The sequence below is a fragment of the Drosophila albomicans genome, chromosome 3 (genome assembly GCF_009650485.2).
Source record: "Drosophila albomicans strain 15112-1751.03 chromosome 3, ASM965048v2, whole genome shotgun sequence".
Classification (NCBI taxonomy): Eukaryota; Metazoa; Arthropoda; class Insecta; order Diptera; family Drosophilidae; genus Drosophila; species Drosophila albomicans.
Window position 1 is genome coordinate 49,759,045 of NC_047629.2, and position 23,127 is coordinate 49,782,171.

A 23,127-nucleotide genomic window follows, 5' to 3' on the forward strand; every position below is an offset into this window, starting at 1 on the left:
AATTATAAACTATGAAAATGGAAAATGAAACAATTATTTGGCAATTTAAAAATAATCCACTTTGTTCTTAACATTTCGCGGTACATGTTTGCTTACCATTAATCAATTTAAAAGCTGCATATCCTTGCTTTTAATTTCCTCAATACTTTAACACTTGAGCAACTCGCAGATAAATTAACTAAGTGCTTTTCATTTGCTGAATTACCTCAATCAAGAGCAAAAGCAAGAGAACTCAAAGCCACAGGAAACTTGCACGTCTTTGGCAAAATGCTCAAAAATGTGCTCAATTTGCCGTATAACAAATTTATAAGTTGCCAGCACAACTGGAAAAAAAAGAATAAATAAAAGGAAAATGAACCTAAAAAACACTCCCTAAGAAGACGCCTAAAAGATGCAACACTTCGTTCATTGGGTGCAAGTGTTGACGCGTGAGGCAGGTCACTACTCTGTGGAAGATCTTAGACAAGGAAGCAGCAGGAAGAGCCAGACAGACAGACAGACAGGCAGCAGTCAGAAGCAGCCTCAAGTGCATAAAAGCACATAAAAATTGCAACAGAATTGCAGCGAACATGTCAGAAACGTCACCAGCTAGGATGACTCGAAACAGACGTTGACGTTTTGGGCTAAGGATAAAGTTGCTGTTGCCGCCGCCAGTGTGGCCATAAAACGTGCAGCAGCAACTACTGCTGTTCGTTCGTCGTGGCCACATCACATGCCAAGTGACAACCATTTTGAAGAGAGCAGGGAGTAAGGAGTCGCGAACTTGGCGAAGGAGGCGAAGCAAAGCTGGCCAAAGTATTTGGCAACTGCGCGTCAACTAATCGAACGCCAGGATGAATTTTGGTGCAGTTATCCGGAGGACTTGGCAGCAGCTGGCAAAGAAGGTGTGCAACACAATTTTGGACACGCCATGAGCTGAGGTTCGGTTCAGTCTGAAGCACAACTATTTGACAAATGCACATCAAGTTTGAAGCTGCAGTTACGCCCCAGCTAAGTGAAGTGAAGTGGCATCAACTGAGGGATTTCCATTAGCGCCAGGACAAATGATGTACATGAACCTTAACAGATTGCCAGCACATGCATCAAACAGTTTGGGAAGCCCAGAGACAAGACACACACACAGATACCAATGGAGATGAGTAATCTAAAAGAGCGAAAGAGAGAGAGAGAGATTGAGAGAGAGAAAAAGCGTTAAGCTTCAGCGAGCACGTTGTGATTTGTGGAAGAGGATTGACTTTTATGTAATTGCCATTGACAGGCGAATGAATGAAGCGCTCCAATCTTAGATGGACAATCGAAGCGAATGAAAGCAGTAATATGCTCAAAAAGAGTAGCATACTTTTCGGGCATAAAGTATGACAAAAAGTGTTAAATACTTTTTAGCGTCGAGGAGTCGCAATTTAAGCGGAGGTTTAAGCTTCCCAATCTTAGATAAACAATCGAAGCATACATACAAAAAGTATAGCATACTTTTCAGCCATAAAGTATAGCAAAAAGTATAGCATACTTTTAAGCGTTTAAGTGTTGCAGCTTAAACAGAGGCTTAAACTGCTTTTGAATTTGGAAGCTAAAGTGCACACTCACCTGTAGACACAGCTGCCCCTCCCTTCCTCTCTACCATCCACTCTTCCGCTCGCTTTTCTTTCTGTTCTACCCAGCACACATGCTGCCTGCATTTAAATGCCATTTGATGTCTGCGAGCCCAAAACACTGCCACTAAACAATGCTCGAGTTTTGTCCTTTTGAAGACTCGTGCTGTGTGTATTGTGTGTGTTGTTTGTTTGTCCCATTGGCAGGGCATGGCCTGAGCTGCAGCTACAGAGCTACAGCTGCACCTATGCCCACGTATTTTGTAAAAAATTTATAGGCACGCCCAGTGCTGTGTGGCATTTGTTTCAATTCCGTTGGTCGACGCGTCGCTCTAAGGACGACATTGCTGACCAGCAAACCACAGTTCACATGTGTGTGTGAATGGGGGTGTGGGTGTGTTTTTCTGTTTGAGCCTTGTTTATTTGTATGCGTCGCACGTTTTGTTTGTGTCGTCGCGCCTGTGGCCAGAGTGGACCTAGGAACCATTTGCGAAATGCTTTCACTTTAAAGCCAATGCCAGTTTTTGCACAGCAACAGCAGCAACACTGGTAATAAATGCGACAACACTCGCACCCCCAAAAGGTCCAAAAGCGAATCCCCCATACGAGTCCGTGTCCGGCTCAATTGGTTCGTTATGCGCTGTAGAGCTGGACCCCAGTCGTTAGCTCGAATTGAATGGTTATTGTTTCGAAATATAAATAGGATTTCTAACAGATTTTTTGTGTATTCTTTTCGGTTTTTTTTTTTCTGATATGCCTCTTCAAAAAAAGCTCCATGCATGGCATTCGCATGATACTGACAGCTGAAAACTGCAATTTGATTATTTCTCTAAAAGTTGTACTCTCCACTACCCATTTTTAGCTTCTTCTTTTTTATTTTGGCTGTCAAATGTTTTCCAGTTAATAAAGTTTTTCTGTTTGGAACTTTATGAATTTTCATGCGCGCAACTTGTTGGAATTTTTGATTAAATTCGCAGTGATACACATTTACTATATATATAGTTAGATAGGTTCTGTATATTGAGGTGCAGGTGTTTCTTTTGCACAAATAGTTTTCGTTTTAGGGTTGTGTTTACTTTCGTTATAGTTTAGATAAGCGAATGAATGTAATAACAGTAGTTAAAATAGAACGGATGAATTGAATGATTTTATTATTTAAATATTGCTTTAAGACATGTTTACAGATATGTAAACATCATCATTTCAAGACATCAAAATCTTAGATATAATTCAGTATTTTTTAGTATATTAATTTAGTAATTTCTACTAATAATACCTCACTGCTTTTATTTCCTTCTTTTCTTACTTGTTTTATGAATAATTCCTACAATTATTTTTATTTCTTTTAAATAATTCCCATTTGTTTAACAGGTATAAAATTTTACTTAGTATACTAAAATACTATCAATACATAATTTCTTAAATTTCGTATTTTTGATATATAAACAGACTTAACGCATTCTCCAATATTTGTTGTATTTAATATTTATACAAACATTCGCCTTCACTTTATTCCACATTTTATAGCATTGATTTGCATTTTAAATGCAATTAATGTGTAGTAGCTAAAATGTGTAGCATTAAAACATGTTTTGCTGCTGAAGTGCATCTCAAGTTGTACGCAATTACGTTCATCAGAATGTCATTAACTTATAATATATGATGTTGTTGTTGGTGTTGGTGTTTGGCAAAAGCTTTTGCCTTCGAGATGTCATCATTTCGCACTTTGTCATCATTGCGTGCTTTGGCTGCTCTCTCTCTCTCTTTTGGCTGTGTTTTGTTGCTGATCCCCGGGATTAACTTGGCATGATGAGCGGACGATGAGTAAATCCCGTGGCTTGCCGTGTCGAATCCTCTGGCAAAAGGACACTGAATTAAACTTTCTATTGCAGGCGGTTTTGAGCTCATTTATAATGCATGCAATGTGTTGCAGCTTAAAATTGCATTTGTTCGACAATAACAACAACAACAGAAACGATGTCGACACAAACAACAATAAACAGGTATTAGGCATTGCGGCCGGAAGCGTGAATTTATTGAAAGGCATAAAAGGAGACTATGGAGTCAGCCTCTGCAACATGAACGAAAAATGGACGAGAGCAAATGATGTTTTTGGGGAGGCCCAATAAACTGGACAAATGAGCATGTGACACGCACCCGAAATTGACTTTCGATAGTCAACGTCGATGTCGATGTCGATGTCCTGTTTCCTATCCAGGCAGCAAATCCTACTGATTGCTACCAATAAATCTATGGCTCAAAACATTGTGTTACACATCGAACGCACACACAGACACACACACCGATACACAGTGGGAGACAAACGTATGCGCACACTAATAAGTTTTTGTGCTGTCGTGCTGCCAATTTGATTGCCCAGCAAGCAAATTTTATATACATATTGTATAATTCGACAAACACAAATACACACACACACACACACACACACGCACACACACTCGGTGCGATCTGCATGCATAAGTAGCATTTCATGCTGTTTTTCCCCCACTATTTTCGGTTTGGTTTCATTTGCGTTCCATTTGCAAAAGCGCTGCATAAATCAACCCGCCCCAAAAAGTATGCTACAGTCAATTGTTTAGTCACCCACACCCACACACCCACACACATACTTGCACACAGACACCACTATAAATATTTTAGAATTCAATTTCCGGCAACTTGACAACTCTGCCGCATTTCTTTCAGACTATTAAAACTCAGCTCCCACTCACATTCGACGTGCCATAAATTTAAAGACTTTTGTCTGTCAACGCAATTAAACACAAAATTCATCTCTCATTTTAGCTCATTGTATGAGTGTCTATGTGTGTGTGTGTGTGTATTTGTCTGTGTGTGGCATGCGCTTAATTGTCTGCTGCAGCATCGTTTTAATTACGCACCTCTTCTATGCAGCAGCAACATTTCAATTGAATAAAAACTCAAACTGCATACAAGAAAAAAAGAGGAAGGAAGAAGATAACACGCATACACACACATGCGTGTCTGTGTGTGTAGTGCAATTTGTCTGCGGCCATTATCCATGTATAATGAGAGCATACAACAATTTCCTTTCATGTCGCTTGACAAGGCCCAGCGGCATTTTCACAACACAGCAACAACAACAACAACAGCAGCAACATCGCATGTTTTTAAAGCATACAACCGCCCACATACCATACCACGCCTCCTTTTTCCATCACTCTCTCTCTGCCTTATTAAGTAGTTCAATTAAAACTTAAATGCACATTATTAATGAGTTTTTATTGTTTAATGTGCAAAACTTTTGTACGCCTTGCGGCCAACTTGCTTTCCTCTCTTCCTTTCCCCCCTCTCATTCATTTCTTTGTCGCTTGTAACACATGTCTATGTGTATGTGTGCGTGTGTTAACTTTCACTGCTTTGCATATTTTATAACACATTTCACCGCCACACATCAATTGCTGTCGCAAACTCCACAAAAGTCGCTTTAAATCGCCCCTTGAAATTAATTGTCATCATTATCTGTATCGAATTATAGGATTTGCTTAGTTTTTGCTTAGTTTGTTTTACCCAACGACACTTTAAATTGCCAAATGTGCCAATTAAGCGCAAGCGAAGCAGCTACGAAAATGATTTTCAGAGTCAACTTTAAGCCTTGCTTTTTTGCCTTTGTCACAGTTTAACTGATGCCTGCACATTAGCGCGCTTTATTAGCTCAAATTTATTATAATCAGCAAACCGGGAGAAGCGGAAGCAGCGACAGCAGCCGCCTTTAACTGGTTTCAATTGCTGTTGGCTTGTTTGGCTTAGTCATTGAAGCGCACAAAAGCCGTTGCATAGTTTTAGGCGTCGCCCAAAAAGTTTTCCTGAATTTCGCGGGCATCATAATGAAGCTTGTTTATAATTTATGCGCACTTAAAGGTGTGATGCCAAAGACAACGCATTAGGTGTGTTAATTTTGTACCACGTAAGCCAATTTCTCCCCCTCCCCGCTCGACACTCAACACACACACACACACACACATTCGGGGATTTACTGGCAAACTGAGCGTAACTCACTTATTGTTGTTGCTACTATTTGGGGACCTCTCAAAGCATGTTGGCTTTGCTTCTAATACAAATTCATGGCTGTCATTGCAAGCACTTGATTTGTGTGTGTGTGTGTGTGTGTGTGTGTGTGTGGGTGTTTATATGTGTGCGGTAATCTATCTTAATGTATGCAAGGACAGACAGACTGAAAGACAGACATAGTTGGAGGCAGTCGCAGATTAGACTGCCGTCGATGGGTTTTGCGCCTGCGGTTTTTCGTCAGCGCCCAAAACACACACAAAATGCCTTTGATTATAGTTCATTTCAGTCAATCTCATGCTACTGGCTTTTTGTTATTGCTTTTCCGCGTATTACCTAATTTGGCAATGTGTGTTTTAAGCCATTATGCTAAGGGGTAGCATCAAGTTGAAAGCCGTTGATGGAGGCACGTTTAACGTCGACTTAGAGTTGAAGAGTTACACTTTTGAGAAAGCAAAACAGTTAAACAGTTGACACTAAGTGTAGAATATGGCATTTGATATGGAATATATTGATGTTTGAGCTGCGAGAACTAAATATTAAATAATATTTATTGATGTAACTCAAATGTAATATCAATTTAAAAGCAGATAAAGGAGGAGGAGCTTAACGTGATCTTAGAATCCGAGATAAAGTTATAATTTGAAAGAGAAAAAAAATTAAACAGTTGACACTAAGTGTAGAATATGGCATTTGATGTGGAATATATTGATGTTTGAGCTGCAAGAATTAAATATTAATCAAATGCAATATCAATTTAGAAGCAGATAAAGGAGGGGAAGCTTAACGTGATCTTAGAATCCGAGAAAAAGCTATAATTTGAAAAAGGAAAACACAAGTCACATTACCTACCTTTTTGAAGAATATTTCAAAGTTCTTTGAATTACAGGCATTGAATATTTTTAATGATGATCATAGAGCTTACATGAGTTTATTGAGGAAAAGTTTCAATCCAGTATAGGAAAAAAGTTAAGCAGCTGACAATGAAGATTGAATAAGTCATTTGATAAAGAACTTACATTTTTTTTAGCTACACCAAATTATTGTACTGAATCCTCTAAATCATCTTAAAAGTAATTAAAGTGAGAAAGGTTTGCAACTGATTGGTCAACTGATGACAAGCTTCAATTTGAAATAAGAAACAATCAATAATTTTCAGCAAGAAATAGTGAACATAAAATAGAAGATTAGATATAATTAGATAAGTAATTTCGATTGTATTTATGCCTAACAGATTTACACTTCAATAATTATAATATTCTCTGCATTTATCTTAATATTTTCATTGTGTGTCAAGTTTGATTTCAATGCATGAGAACAAAACAAATAAATGAAATTAGAATCCTAGAAATGTTTGAGCCGACAAAAGAAGATAAAATTAAATTAAATTAAAATTCAGATAAAATTACTATAAATGGTTTTGAGTATTTAACAAGGAATTAATCCATCAATAAAATTAGAATGCTTTAACCAAAAATAGCTGATAATATAGATTTCATACTAATTAGGATAGCTTGAACATGGCATTCCACTTAAAAATGATTTTATCTAAGCGCATTTCTATAATCAATTTCACAGTCAAAGTTGTGTCTCATGCAGCAAACAATAAATAAACATTTTGAGCTACGAATTAACAATATTTCACAACAAATCGATTGTCAAATAGATCAAAGCAGCATTTATTGTTATTTTCTTACGTATTTGCTGGACAATTTCTAATTAATGTGTGACACCTGCAACAGCAAATGCAACTGCAGAGCACTTTATCAAAGTAGAGGGAGAAATGAGCCTTATTTATCTCATTTGCCATATCTATTTGTGTGCACGTACTTAATTGTAAACTATAATGAGAGAGCGAGAGAGAGAAAAACTCATTAGAGAAGCATCGATTGAATGTGCAGTCAGAGCGACAAACATTTAATTGAATATTTTGGGGGCCAGCAGCATGCGATAAAATGCAATGCAATGTGTATTGAATGTCGCATCGATTAATGCAGTTGGTCATAAATAAGCAAAACTCACATGTAATAATTTCAATTTACAATATGTCTATATATATAGTACATATATTGAACGATATCTTGCCACTGCAAAACGTGTTGGCATTGATGGATGGCATTGGCCAGGGTTATACTTGGACTTGGGACACATTTGAGTGCACAATTTATGTCAGTTTGATATATGGCCACGTCTTTCTCTGTGTTTGTTAATAGACTCGCCTTTCACTCAACATCTCAACGCTTAGCCGCAAATCGCTGCACAACTTTCGGTGCAATCACCGAAGTAACAACAGTCTCATTATTTATTTATATAATTTGTGAGCAACCCTTGGAAGAGGGTGAAGAGGTCACCCTCTCAGGCCAATATTCGCATATTTTATTAAATACAATTCAATAAAGCAAAGCTCAACTCGAGGGTTCACTGAGGGTGGTAATAACATGTTGCTCTCTCTCCCCTCGGGGGAGGCAGCGGCTTAACTTCCCCCTTCCCCACAACTATTGTTGTTTAGTTGCTTTGCTTGTTATTGTTATGAGCGCATATCTGTCTCGATTGTTGTCTTGCTGTATTATTTTTTATGCGATTTAGCATATAACAAACACATTACTAGCTCACCCTCAGTTTCGGTTTCTCTTACTCTCCCTCTCCATCTCTCAGCTGTGCAAATATTTTGGCAAAAGGCAACTTAATGCCTAGCCGAAGGGCTAATGTTTATGAGTGTGTGTGCGTGTGTACGTGCGTATGTGTGTGTTTGTACTTTAACGCGGTTGAGTGGTCATATTTGATCGGCGCATTTGATTTTTTTTTTTTATATGCTTGTATATTTTATATGCTGCCCGCTTTTCGCTTTCCCCATTTGATTTGCTTTCGTTTTTTGCAAAGTGATTTTTCTTGCTTGCTGTTGCTGTTGGTGTGTCTGTGATTCGTCTTTGATTTGTTTATGCGATTTCATAAAATATTTATCCTCGAGCGTAGTTGTTAAATCGCCTGCAATGACTTTCCCTTTTGCCAGCCATACAGGATATCGCAGAGGGGAAGAGTGAAGGGGGAAGGGGAGTGAAGCACTGCCTGAAGCGACATCCTGGCAACTGTCTGTCTGTGTCGAGTGTTTGATCTTCAGCCTGCTTATTTGAGTTCACGCTCGATTGCCAAAAATAATTTGATATGAAAGAAATAAACTGTAATTGTTTGCTGATTGAAAGTCGCCGTTTGCCATCCGTTTGCTTCTTCTTCTGCTTCGCTCTTCGTTTATCTCTGTTTGTTTATTACATTTTTACAATTTCCATTCGATTTTTTTTATTTTCTGCGTGGGCAAAATTTAAAAAGCAAGCAGCAGCAGAGCAACATTAAAAGATTGCTTATAAAATGTTATTAAAATTACGAAAACTGAAATCCAGCAAAGCGAAATAAAATCAAAAAGTAGCTTCTGCTGCTGTGGCAGCTGGTTTGCACAAGTAGAAGAAGAATGCTGTGAAAATCTTTACAAGTGATATAATTTTATGGCTTTCTCGCAAGCGAAAATAAGAGAGCAACAACAATAACTACAACAACAACGAGAACGAAAACAACAACAACTGTAGCCAGGGTCCAGTCCAGTCGCAGTTTTCATTCATTTGGCGTAATAAAAACATTCAATGAGCCCATCCCCAAAAAAACGAGACTGACCCCAACTACAGTATAAAGAAAATTGGCGAGAAAAGCGACGGCCATTGAAATGGCTTTCAATGGCCAAACACACACACACACACACACACACACATACATAGGAGCAACAGTGCAGACAGTGCCTGGAGGGGTGGGGGCGTGGCAAATGAAATAAAATAAAATAAAGAGAAAAAAACCCATTTGATTTTGAATAAATTGAGTAAAGTTGCAGGACGCCTGAAAAGCAGGCAACAAAATTAAATATCTTCTGTGCCAGGGAAGTGCTCATATTTCCCTCTCTTTCTCTCTCGCACTCCCTCACCCTCTTTCTCTTTATCTGTGAGTTGCCCTACGCACTGTGAACGAGCGTGCGAAATCACGCACAGCCCATAACAAGCCAGAAAACAAGCTAAATAAAAGGGAACCTCAACGCACAAAAAATATTCTGCAACTCGGACTCGGAGGCTCATTAAAAACGAAGGCGGCTAAAAAAAAAAAAAAATAAACCATGTGAAGGCACAACAAAAACAAACAGTCAAAAGAAACAGAGGGAATGCAGAAAAAAGCAAAGAGGGGATTTCACAAATGTAATGAAGTCTGTATACTCTTCAACCGACGGAAAGGATCATTGCAATGTCCTCAAAGTAGATTATATTATAATTAAGACTGCCTTTATACCTTTGATCTACGCATTATTTCTGAAATTCAAAGAACGAGAATCATATGAGGGGAATGTGTGTATAAGTTAAACAGAACAAGTAAGAAAGCTACAGTCGAGTGTACTCGACTGTGAGATACCCGCTACCCATTTTGAATAAAAGAAATATATTTTGCGAAGTGGGCGTGGCAAAAATTTGAAACAAACTTGATCTGCGTGCAAACATAACAAATGCTGTCGAAAAAAAATTATAGCTCAATCTTTTATAGTCTCTGAGATCCAGTGTTTCATACGGACAGACGGACAGACACACAGACGGACAGACGGACATGGCTATATCGTCTCGGCTGTTGACGCTGATCAAGAATATATATACTTTATAGGGTCGGAGATGCCTCCTTCTACCTGTTACATACATTTCCTGCCGGCACAAAGTTATAATACCCTTCTACCTTAAGGGTAGCGGGTATAAAAATACATGCATGATGCACTTTGCCTATTTTTAGAATTATGAATCGACACAATCAAGCAAAGAATAATTTATAACTGAGTAACATCCAAATATTAATTAAGGAATAATATAATACAAAATACATAGTTCCTTATATACACATGTATAATAAAGATATTACAATTATATTATATTTTATATTATTTCAAAAAAATTAAAGGTTAGAATCAAATTTTCTGAAAATATTGTGTTATAAAAACAAGTTCGAATTAAATATAGCTAAAGAAACGTCGAAATTCAGAATAATACACATTTTATTTCTTAGATATAAAGTCTTTAAAATATTATACTTAAAGAAATCTACACTTTACTCGTATAAATGCTCAACAATTATTACTTTGTGAACTCAATCAAAATGAGGAAGCTAATTGGGTGTAAACTTAAATATATTTCAATATTAGGTAACCACTAAAAAAGTGAAATTTATTAGAATAATTTAGTTGTTACTAATTATACCCGCTACCCATAGGGTAGAAGGGTATTATAACTTTGTGCCGACAGGAAATGTATGTAACAGGTAGAAGGAGGCATCTCCGACCCTATAAAGTATATATATTCTTGATCAGCGTCAACAGCCGAGACGATCTAGCCATTGATTGCGATCAGATAAAAATTGTCGAAGTTATTAAAGAAATACTTTTGTATGGGCAAAAACGCCTACTTACTAGGGGTCTTAGTTGCTTTGGCTGACAATCTGGTATATTGAGCCGTCCATGGTATATTTTGAATGCGGTACTATATCGATATACCACATATACCATTTGGTATATTTTAGTGTATTTGCAGTATATTTGGTATATTTTGAGAATAATACCGCAAAATATATTGGCTTTAATCAAATTGGGTAGCGGGTATCTCACAGTCGAGTACACTCGACTGTAGCTTTCTTACTTGTTAGAATTCTAACCCTTTGAAGTAAAATAAAATAGCCATTAACTATGGAAGTCAAATGTTTTATAAAATGTTAACCTCTACTCCTTAAGTTTGTTGTTTTAAAAGATGAGAAACTAGAAACAAGTTTTGCTTCAAACGTAATTTAGGATATTTCTACGAAGGTCTCTCATTTTTTGATTACTCTAGCTAAAACAACCTGTGTGCTGACCTTGCTGTGAAAGTGTAGAAATAGTGTTACACATTGTTACATAATAGAACTGGGCACCAAACAAAAATGATGAGAACCGAGAAGTCCGCGAAGACTGCTCGTCGGAACAATGCTTGTTACCAACTGTTGTTGCCACACGCTGCCACTCTGCCAGTCACTCTGACTCTGCCTCTGCCTCTGACTCTGACTCTGACTCACTCCTTCATTTGGCACTCCCAGCTGGCCAGAACTAACGGGGCAACTATACAAAGCGAAACTTTCGACTTCATTTGCATACATAGCGCTCTCGAGCAATGTAATAAAAAATGATAAAACTCTCCAGAGAGCGAGCGAGAGTACGAAGCATCAGCAGCCAGCAGGCATACAGAGAGCTGGAGAGGGAGCGGAAGAGGAAGGAGGTAGGAGCGTGGCATAGTAGCTGGCCAAGTGAGGCAACTCTACGCCAAGTTGCTAACTGTGCGTGCTGTCCCCTGGTGGCGTTAGCGGGTCACAGAGCCGAGCCAAAGGCTCCTGGCCAGGCCACAAACGAACCAGCGCGCTCCCCAGTTGCCACGTTACCACATTGCCCCTCGCATTTGGCCAGTTGCCCTCTCTTCTCGGTTCCAACGAAAAAAAAACCGAAAAAACCACCTAAAAATGAGCTGATTTCAAACAAAGCTGCGTTGGCGTTGGCGGCATTCATTGTACCAACCAACCAAGAGAGAGCCTGGACGGGATCCGGTCAGAAACAAAGGCGGTAACTAGGCCAGCAGCATCTGTGCTGATTTCGGGTAAGCTGAGGTAAAGCGGGGACAGAGAGGGGATGGAGGTATGTAGGGAAGCATGATGTGCGGCAACTTTTGGCATCTGTGTGTTGATATTTCGAGCTGCGAGTTGCGAGCTGCCTCGCGCATTTTCTTTTGCTCTTTTCAATCTACTGAAGCAAATGCTGCCTGCCCTGGGTTAAAGCGCCAAAAAGAAGCTCTGCTCATAAAAAAAGAAAACAAAATAAACCAAACCAAGTAGAGAAGCGAATAAAAAAAAAGCAAAGCAGAAATCGCTCCCCTCCATCAACCAATTAAAGCAACGGACCTGCAATTTTTTTGCTGCCTTCTCTTCCTTTTGCTTTGTTCCTTTGTGTGTAAGTGTGCAAGTCTGTATGTGTGTGTGTGTGTGTGTAGTGTATTAAATTTAAAATAAATGTTTTTCTTTTTGCGCCGTTTGGGACTTTGGGGCACCAAACCAAAAACTTGGGCTAATGAAATGCCATTTAGAGTGAGCTCCAAGGCCGCAACTTGATGTATGACAGCCGCTGTCCCCAGCACCATTAAAGCTAAATACATCGATTCTAAAGGCCCGAAAGATGAGAAGCGTGAGGGCCAAGGTACAAGGAAGTTGCCACTAAATATATATTAATTTAAATTAATTGTTTTTGACAACCATTTTTGGGGCAGCAAACTGAGAAAATGAAAACAGCTTATGATGTTTAATTGGGTAGCGATTTTTTTTTTTTTTTGTGTGTGTGTTTTTAATTCCAAGTATAAAGACAATGTGGAAATGCTACAAAATTTAAGCTGGAAAATGAGAGAAACTAGGCAAATTAGTATGCAGAGTTCTTAATTAAGAAATGTTATGAGGAAGCCAGAATTTACGAGTATGCAAGTATTAGAAATATTATGAACGTACAGAGTGCATAGATAAAATTTAAAATATATATCTTTGAAGTTGAACTTTGAAGTATTAATGAATTATGTTATAATATAATAATTCATTCAAAAGAAATTTTATAAATATCAAGCATAATTCTATTTCGAAAATACAAGAAACTAAACAGAACACTTTGAAGTAATAGGTGTTTCCCTAATATCAATTCATTAATCAACTAAATTACTACAAGTTCTTCCAACTTTCAAGTTTCTATTTGAAAAATACAACACAGAAAACTATAGTTGAGTTTCCTTGAATATAAGATAGCCACTACAGATTTTCAATAAAAGCAAAACATTGCAAATAATCTTAAAATATACTTTTACATTAAAAATAAAAGAATCGACTGCTGCAGTTGGTTCTTAGTTGCTTTTGGCTGACAATCTGGTATATTTTATACTACAATGAAGTATAAAATATACCAGATTGTCAGCCAAAAGCAACTAAGAACTAACTGCAGCAGCCGATTCTTGACATATGAAATTATATCCTTTAGGTAGCTGGTATAATAAAGCATTAAAAAGTTAATTAAAAATATTAAATTAATGAAAGCAATTATAAAAATGCTGTTCTTAATACTGCAAAGCAAAAATGAACTCTAATGCTACAAATATGTACCAAACAAATTAAGGACTTTTGCTAAGCTTGAATTGCAGCTTTTGTTTTAGATATGAGAAAGTCGCATTCCACTTGCTGGGTGTAAGAACTCAAATAGTGTTTAAATGAAAATGGCCAACAAAAGAATTCCTCTGTCATGGCTGCAATTTCTATGGCTGGTTATCATATCGTTTCTATCGCAACGCTGAATGTGCAACTGCAGCAAATGGAAATGACAACTAATTATGAATATGTTTCGACACATGAACTGTTCCACAAAAAGACAGAGAAGAAGACGAAGGACAATCAGAGGGGACAGACGGACAGACGAACGGACCAACATATTTGCATTAAAACTGACCAAACAAAGTTGAGCTGAGTCTAATTTGGCTGGCTGCCTGTTGGCACAGCACAAACACACATACACACACACATATACACAGCTCTTAGAGCTTGTTAGTCGGAGAAGTAAGGAAAGGGGAGCTGAGGTTGAGTTCAACCCACTCGCTTGGACATGGCTATGAAAATGACAATAATAAAATTTAATGTGCACATAGACGCATATGCATGTCACTTACTGCAGTAAATGTGTGTGTGTGTGTGTGTATGTTAATATATATATGTAAATGTCCTCTGTTAACCGTAAAAACGTTTCCGACTGTTGCAGCAGCGCGAAAACCTTAAAAAAAAGAAGTATAAAAACTACAGTCGAGTATACTCGACTTTGAGATACTCGCTAACCATTTTTAATAAAATGCACTAAATAAATATACTGAAAAAATACTGAATTGTACCGATGGTTGCATTTGGTATATCGATATACCATTACATTACAAACAAAAAACATTACATTCCGAAAAATATACTAAAAGATACTAAAACACACCAATTTATTTTATTGTATATATATGATATTTTGATATACTGTAACTTTCAAAATATACCAATATACGCTAGCCATTTTTAATAAAATGCGATAAATTAATATACTGAAAAAATACTGAATTGTACCGATGGTTATGTTTGGTATATCAATATATTGTACTATTACATTCCAAGCAATGTGATACTATTTTTAAAATATACCAAAATAATATTCTAAAAGATACTAAAATATACCAATTTGTTATATTATATATTACCAACCAGTTTGATGATATTCTTAAAATATATCAAATTAATATACTGTCAAAATACTAAAATATACTGATTTGTTATATTATATATTTGGTATGTCAATATACTATTTCATTCAAAATATACCAGAGTACACAATACATACCAAATTATCAGTCAAATCAACTAAGAGCCAACTTAAGCTGTTACAGAGCTATAAGACCCTTCTACCCTATGAGTAGTGGGTATAAAAAGACAAAAAAAAAGTAGGAGATGGAAAGATAGTAAGCTGCAACGTCATGTGGCAGGCAGCCGTCTGAGGTAGAGTTGAAAGTCATCTAGAGTGTGATGGGCAGCGGAGAGACGAAGAGGGGGAAGAGTGGGAGTTGGGCAGCACTTCAAGTCGAAGTTCGTTGCTTGCAAAACGAGACAGGCGTGTGTGTCAGAGAGTGTGTGTGTGTAGAGTGTGTGTGGAGTGTGTGCAGCAGACCAAAACACTTCCTACCGCTTTGGTCGAGTATCATTAAAAATATAAAAGTATTTTATGCATAGAGGGAAAGTTTGCTGCACATTAAGTTCGTCATATGACTAAAGTATCTCCATGTGTCCTTTCGCTTTAGCTTCGTCGTTGTTGTGTGTGTGTAACCTTATATACTTGCTTTTGTATATAACCAGAAATATCTATTCATTTTTTTTTTTTTCTCCATTTTTGAGCGCATTGTCGTGGCAAGTCATTGTCATTTGGTCAGCTTGCAAACAGCTGCCAGTTTTCAGCTGGCTTCAGTTTTCATCCTCTCTGGCTGCCTTCGCCCTTTTGTGTGGTGGCACTTCATTATCATGTTAATTTTGTTGTAATTTGCTTGCTAAATGTTGCCAAGTTGTCGTTGGCCATTTGTAACATTTTCCGGGAGTCGCTTCTTTGCATATTTAAGTTTATTTATGCTTTTTATATACAGTTTTTTTTTTTTTTTTTTTGTGTTTTCATATGGAAAATTAGAATTTTTCTGTACAGCTGCTCGGGACTAATTTACCAACTATTTTGCCAACGAAACTTTTCTTTTGTCATATTGTGGCAACTTTTGGGGCTTTGCCATACACACACACACACACACACAGACACAAAGAAGATAATATATGCCACGAATTATTGTACCAATCATCGCCCTACCAATTGTTGATATTCTCCGCCCCTTTTCAGTTAGCTTTGGCCTAGTGACTGGCGTCATTGTATCCTTTGCTCTTCATTGTCAGTCTGGCTTGTGTGTGCAAGGATAATGATGTGCAGAGCTCTTAACTGCGTATGTCAGTCGGTTCAGCTAGGCTCAGCACAGAACAACGCACACACAGTCAGTAAGTCAGTCAAAGAGTCAATATTTTGTTTGTAACGTTTATGCTAATTATGCATGTTGACATGCAAAACTGTGTCACCGTACTGTGCCTAATTATACTCGAGAGATTTGCCAGCCGAGGACATTAACTAGCTTTTTCCTCACCCACCCCCCGCACTGACGACATCTTTTGACCCTGCCAAGGCAACGCAAAGTAGGCAGCTCATTTTCGGCTGCACTGCAAGTCCACAAATAGCTTTATATTGTTGTTGGTGGTTAGAGTGTTAATTGATTGAGAAAGATAACGTTGTGTAGCTGACTAGCAGATACTCTATAAGTCCTTTAACTAGCTCTTTTAATAGTTCATTAATTAGATGATGAATTGCTTGCTGACGTTATCAGTCATTAAACTAAAAGCCTTTTAATTGAGGCTAAGCCACAAACTATTAATCATAAGTGAAGTGCGGCTGAAAAAAAAACGGATAAACTTATTTCAATCCTTAACTTTTTATGAAATCGAATAAGATTATATTTTAGTAAGCTCTTTTACAGAATATTATTAAATACAATTTTTGAATTTGAGCTATAAATAATACTATAGAAAACTGCTTTAATAAATTTATTAATTAATGTATACAAATCCTTAACCGATTTTAAAATGAAGTAATTTTTTAACAGTATTTTAAAATACTGAAGTTTTGAGGGCAATATTAATAGTTGTATTTTTTGTATACTGAGTTTTAATTTATAGAAATGCATGAAACTCTGTACACCAAATATTTCAATTAATTACAATTTAAAATTAATATTTAAGAATTTCAAAATACTGTCAAAAAATAACATCATCTTAAGCTCAGTATATTTTGTATACTGAGTTGCAAGCTAAGCATTTATAAATCTATTAATTGAATATCTTAAATATTTACATTATTTCTATAGTTATAAACTAAATATAGTTGAAACTCCATAAAAATATACAAAATTCTAATCCCCTTTAAAAGTTATGCCCAATTTCATGGTATCCAAAAATATATATTTCAATTAATACAAAATCTTTGAAACACTTCCATTTATTAGGTATAATTTAATGCCGATTTTGTAGCTGTGCAAATCTCGAAACTACATTAAAATACACTCTTTTAAAACTGATTTTTTAATGGGTACAATTGTGACGCAACTAGTTAAGTTTATCAAAGATTTATAGATCAAATTAAAAGCCTTTTAATTGATGCTAAATAATTAACTATAAGTATGCCTAAATATATGACCACAGCTCGAGAATAGATTGTCTTTTGGCCAATGCTGTAAATAATTTGTTGAAGTCGATTTAATGAAGGGGATTTCTCAGCGAACGGCTCAGTGCACGACGATTTTCATTAGAATCTCTGTGGATGCTCCGCTCCTCATTTATGTGCTCAATTTGGGGGGCTAAAACCATTCAAACTTAACTAACCAAACAACAAATTGGTTTGCGCTCGAAACGAATCGAATGAAAATCGATGCAGACGCAGTAGCAGCAACAGCAGGCGGTCCACGTCGTTCTTCCTTTGGGTGTCGTCCTCATGCTGTCATCTGTGGCACGCAGGACACACTGGAGAGCTACAAAATAATTGACAGCAGCAGCAGCAGAGGCAGCGGCAACAGAAGTAGTTGAAGGCAAAGTTGGGCGGGCGTTCAACTGAGTGACAGAGCAACAGACAGGCACAGTCAAAATCCTGCAGCTGCAGGGGAATCGTTGTGGGATTCTGGAAAGCTGCTTCAACTGCAACTGCTGCTGCTGCTGCTGTTGCTGTTGCTGCTGCTGTGGCGTCGTCTAAATTGGAAATGTCATTGAGGCGTTTAAGTTGCATGGACATGCGAGCGATTGAAGCCTGGCAGTCAGGCAGAAGGCACGAATTTAACGGTAAAATCAGTTAAAACGAACTGCCAACTGGCCTCAGTCTCAAAGTTTCAGAGTCTGGGAGTCTGTGAGTCTGGTCAGGTCATGCTAGACAGAATCCATATCCGATTCAGTCGTTGTCTGGCCAGCAAATGACAGCCAATTGTTGCTGGCGGCCACTTAACAGCTGACGGCCTTAGCCAGCAGCAAAAATCAAACGAAAGAAGACACCACACATCACACACTCACCTGGACTAGACAATAGGCCACACTTTTTGGGGGAGGGATTGGGTGACAACTTGACAAAAGCAATTTCAGTGTGCCTTTTCTCATTCTCTTATATTTTTGTTTACCTACTACTCAAAGGGTAGAAGGGTATTATTATTTTGTGGTGACAGGAAATGAATCGAACAGGCAGAAGAAGTCCGACCCTATAAAGTATATATATTCTTGATCAACGTCAACAATCGAGACGATATAGCCCTATCCGTCTGTCCGTCTGCCTGTTTGTCCGCCCATTTTTTTTTTAAATATTGGGTTGCCCAAGAACTAATTGCGGATTTTTCATATAGTCGGCGTTTATAATTTTTTTAACTGCTTGTGACTCTGTAATTGCATTCTTTCTTTTGTCAGTTATTAGCTGTCACTATTAGCTTGCTTTAGAAAAAAAGTGCGCGTAATTTTGTTTACATTTGTTTGATTGGCGCCCTTTTTAATATGGAGTCCACAAAAGAGCATTTTCGTCATATTTTACTTTATTATTTCTGTAAAGGAAAAAGCGCAGAGAGAGTTGCTAAAAAGTTACGTGATGTGTATGGTGATAAAGCCTTAAAAGAAAGACAGTGTCAAAATTGGTTTCGCAAATTCAGTTCTGGAGATTTTTCACTTAAAGATTTTGGTGGGATTGGAAGGGTGTGGTATATTTTGAGCTGCTTCCAAGGAAACCAAACGATTAATTCGGATGTTTACTGTCAACAACTGGACAAATTGAATGCAGCCATCAACGAGAAACGGCAAGAATTGATCAATCGTAAAGGTTTCATTTTCCATCATGACAATGCCAGACCACACACATCTTTGATGACCCGGCAAAAACTGGGACAGCTTGGCTGGGAAGTTTTGATGCATCCACCATATAGCCCTGACCTTGCACCATCAGACTACCATTTATTTCGATCTTTGCAGAACTCCTTAAATGGTAAAACTTTGGGCAATGATGAGGCTATAAAATCGCACTTGGTTCAGTTTTTTGCAGATTTAAGCCAGAAGTTCTATGAGCGTGGAATACAAAATTTGCCGGGAAGATGGCAAAAGGTTATCGAACAAAATGAAAATTATATATTTGATTAAAGTTCATTCTAAGTTTGATTAAAAATTCATTTACTTTCTTTCAAAAAATCCGCAATTACTTCTTGGGCAACCCAATAGAATAATGACTATTCGTATAGTCCAAATGATTTCTAAAAATACAATTTCAGATCAAAATTTTAGAAGTTTTATAAGAAATACGGGTCTTTTTTCCTTTGCTGACAATCTGGTATATTTTTCACTTTATGGTATAATTTGCATATAATGATCTATCAATATACCAAATATACCTTTTGGTATATTTTCAGTATTTTTATACGCAATGGTATTTTGTATGTATTACTATACCAATATACCATATATATATTCGTTGGTATTTTTTTTAGTATTTTGCGGTATACAATTTTGGTATATTTTTAGATTAATACCCCACTTTTTTGCTTTTTTCGAAATGGGTAGATGCTATGTTACTGTGTACACTCGATTGTAGATTTCTTCCTTGTTTTTATATAGTACTGCATTAATATATCAAATATACCCATTTTTGCTTTTATTCTTAATAGGTATCTCCTAGTCGAGCACACTCGACTTTAACTTTCTTATTTCCTTTTAACTCATATCCACACTCTCTCTTCTCTACTTGCAGACAACAAATTCATCTGCGATTGCCGCTTACAATGGATCTTTGAATTGAAAAATCGCACACGTCACCTGCAGCTGCGTGACTCGCTGGACAATTTCATTTGCACGTTGCAGGAGCCAAAGCTGTCGCATTTCGTTGACCCCGTGCCATCGCACATACTCGATCTGCTGAACATTGGCGGCTTCACGGCGATTGGCAGCAACAGCGCCAGCATGGGCGGCATTGGCAACAGCGTGAGCAGCAATTATGCGACACTCGATGAGCTCAATGGCAGCAATGTGATCGGCACACGGAAGCACAGCACGTCGAGTAAATCGCGTCAAGCGATGCGTGGTCAGCGGCAATTTACGGATGATGCCGCCGAGAATAATGCGCTCGAATCGAAGTTGCGGCAGCGACGCAAGCGGCAACAGCAGCCGCAACCCAAGGATGTGGCCGGTGTGGCAGCCGTGGCACAAACGCAAAAACGCTACGATTACTACGACGAGGCGAATGGTGGACATGTCTCAGGACTTGGATTGGGACACGGCGGACTCGATATGGATGACAATTTGAATCTGCACAAACAGAGCTCGTTCTACGGCAGCTCGTCCGCCTCGAGTTCGATGAATCACAATGATGTGGACACGCTGATGCATCAGCCACCAATTGGTGATGCACTCGATGCATTGGCCACCAAGAATTCGATCAGCGTGCGTCTTTTTATGCTGAAGCCCGAGATGCTGCCCTGCCACGATGAACTGAGCGATCCCACCGAATTGCCACTGTCGCGAGATCTGATGGATGTACGCAGCAATGCGGGACAGGATCAGCTGATCAATGGTGCTCCACTGCAGACACTGCAGCTGCTTGTCTGTCTGCTGCTCAGTTCGGTTGTCAGTTTTCTGAATCTCGGTTGAGCGCTGAGTTTTCGCATGCTGTAAATACTCGTGAGCATTCATTTGGTTGTTCGTCAAGCAGGAAGAGAAGCACAAGAAGTGAAAGCTAAATGCAGAGAGAAACTTCTCTTTCATCTGGTGAGATGGCAAAAACTATTTTGGAAACGAGCTTCGAAACACAAATAAACACACACAAAACACACACAGACACCACAGACAAAGCTACAGCTACAGAAACGTGAAATCTAAACTAAAGTCTTGTAAATATGTAAAAATGCAAAAAAATTCGATTAACCTACTAATTTAATCCTAGCTGATAGCTGTAATATTAGTCTCTCTCGAACTAACTCTTAAAAAAAACTCTCGTGAAAAAACTTCAAACCAAAAAACCGAACAGAACCGAAACTACAACCAAAAAAACTTAAACCAAAAACAAATTGAAAACCTCCGAGCAAACTGGCGTTTCATTTAAAAAGAAAAACTCAAAACACCAAATGAAATAAAAAACCGTATTAAAAACGAAAATCTTAACTGTACTACATAGCATATAGTTTTGACTAGCCATAGAGTTGAATTATTTGAGATTCGTTTGAAACTTGAGCAAGGTACACAACTACAATACAGTAAATAAAACTTGGAAAGCGCTAAACGTCTTAGGTACAGTGAGGTCAACAACTAACTAACTTAGCTAGAGTCAGTTTTAGTGTACTAAGGTCCACAAGAGGCATGCCTGTAAAAACAAAACAACCGAAACGAAAAACCGCAGCTGAAATTAGATACAGATACTTAGATACATAACGTAATGTTCTATCTATAAACGAGTATAAATATAACGTACGTATAACAATTAAGATTGCTTTCTAGTTTGTAAGCCACACAAACTCACACACTCAGACTCACTTCTTAGTCTTTACAACTGCTGCTGCCACGCCCAAAAAAGAAAACAAACACAAGCATAACTGTCGCCTACTTTTCCATATTTCCAGAGAACTTTTGCCCAACTTTTACTTTTACATTTTCATTTGCTGCACTCAACCATAAATGAAAAGTGAATAAGTGAATAAATAATAATTCAAAAATAAATTGCGAATTTAAAGTACTCATTTGAATAGATTCAAATTTTTAGCAGCTGTATGAATGAATACAACTACGAAAATAAAAAAAGAAAAATCCAAAAAAAAACAAAAAAAAAAAACATAAAGCAGAAATATGCATAACGATTTTTGTAGCTTAAGACTGAATAAATAAAGGTAAATTATGATAATATATACACCACATACTATATACTATATATAGTATATTCCAAAAATATACTATGTGTGTGTATATGTGTATGCGTGTATCATGTATTATTGTATTTGTATTTGTATTGTATGTTTAATTGTATTGTAATAAATGCAAGCTGGGGGAAAGGGTAATGCAATTTCTATATAGAGAAACCAATGATAAAAATTAAAATCGAATATGAAAAATGATAACACACAGACACACACACATACACATGCGTGCTTACATATGTATGAGTACACATCAAGTTAATATACATATAAGGGCATATTTCAATTTATTTAAGCTCGTCAATAAATTTATTGCCAATTTCATTATGCACAAAATATAATTTACATACACGACAAAACTCAGCAACATTTTTATATATTTGATTAATGTGTATTAAATGAAACAAATAAAAACCCGATATTGCAAAATAAGTGTAAAAATACAGAAAACAAATAAAAACGGAAAAAACGAAAAGCGAAAATATATAATTATATTACAGAGTTCAAATAGAACAAAGGAAAATAAAATAAATGGCAAAGCATTAGAAGCAAGCATAGTTTTTAGTGGACAATCAGCAGATAACAAAGAAGAACAACAAAACAAAATGTGAAAATAAAAACGCAATGAACGAGAAAGAAAACAAGAAAAAGCCAAGCATACTTCAAAGAAAATTGGTCAATAGCCAACAAACTAAAAGCGGGAAAGAAAACTTGACAGTTTAGCAGCACGCAAAAAGCAAAAGTAAAACAACAACACTTGAACAAAAAACTAAGAAAAAAACACAAAAAAAAAACAATGGAAAATTAGTTTAGGCAAATGAACATAAGCTAAATGTATTTAGAGTTTTGATTAGAACTAAGCACAT

At 37.2% G+C, this 23,127-nt stretch overlaps 1 protein-coding gene across 1 annotated transcript in view; it reads left to right on the plus strand.

Moving 5' to 3' along the window:
* The window catches only part of LOC117566409 (connectin), a 63,364-nt gene extending 40,306 nt beyond the window's left edge, over window positions 1-23,058 (plus strand). Inside the window, exon 5 of the mRNA XM_034245930.2 lies at window positions 20,110-23,058. Coding sequence (XP_034101821.1) covers window positions 20,110-21,005 — 896 coding nt within the window. The 3' untranslated portion in view covers window positions 21,006-23,058. The remainder of the gene's footprint in view (window positions 1-20,109) is intronic.
* The last annotated feature ends 69 nt before the right edge of the window (window positions 23,059-23,127 follow it).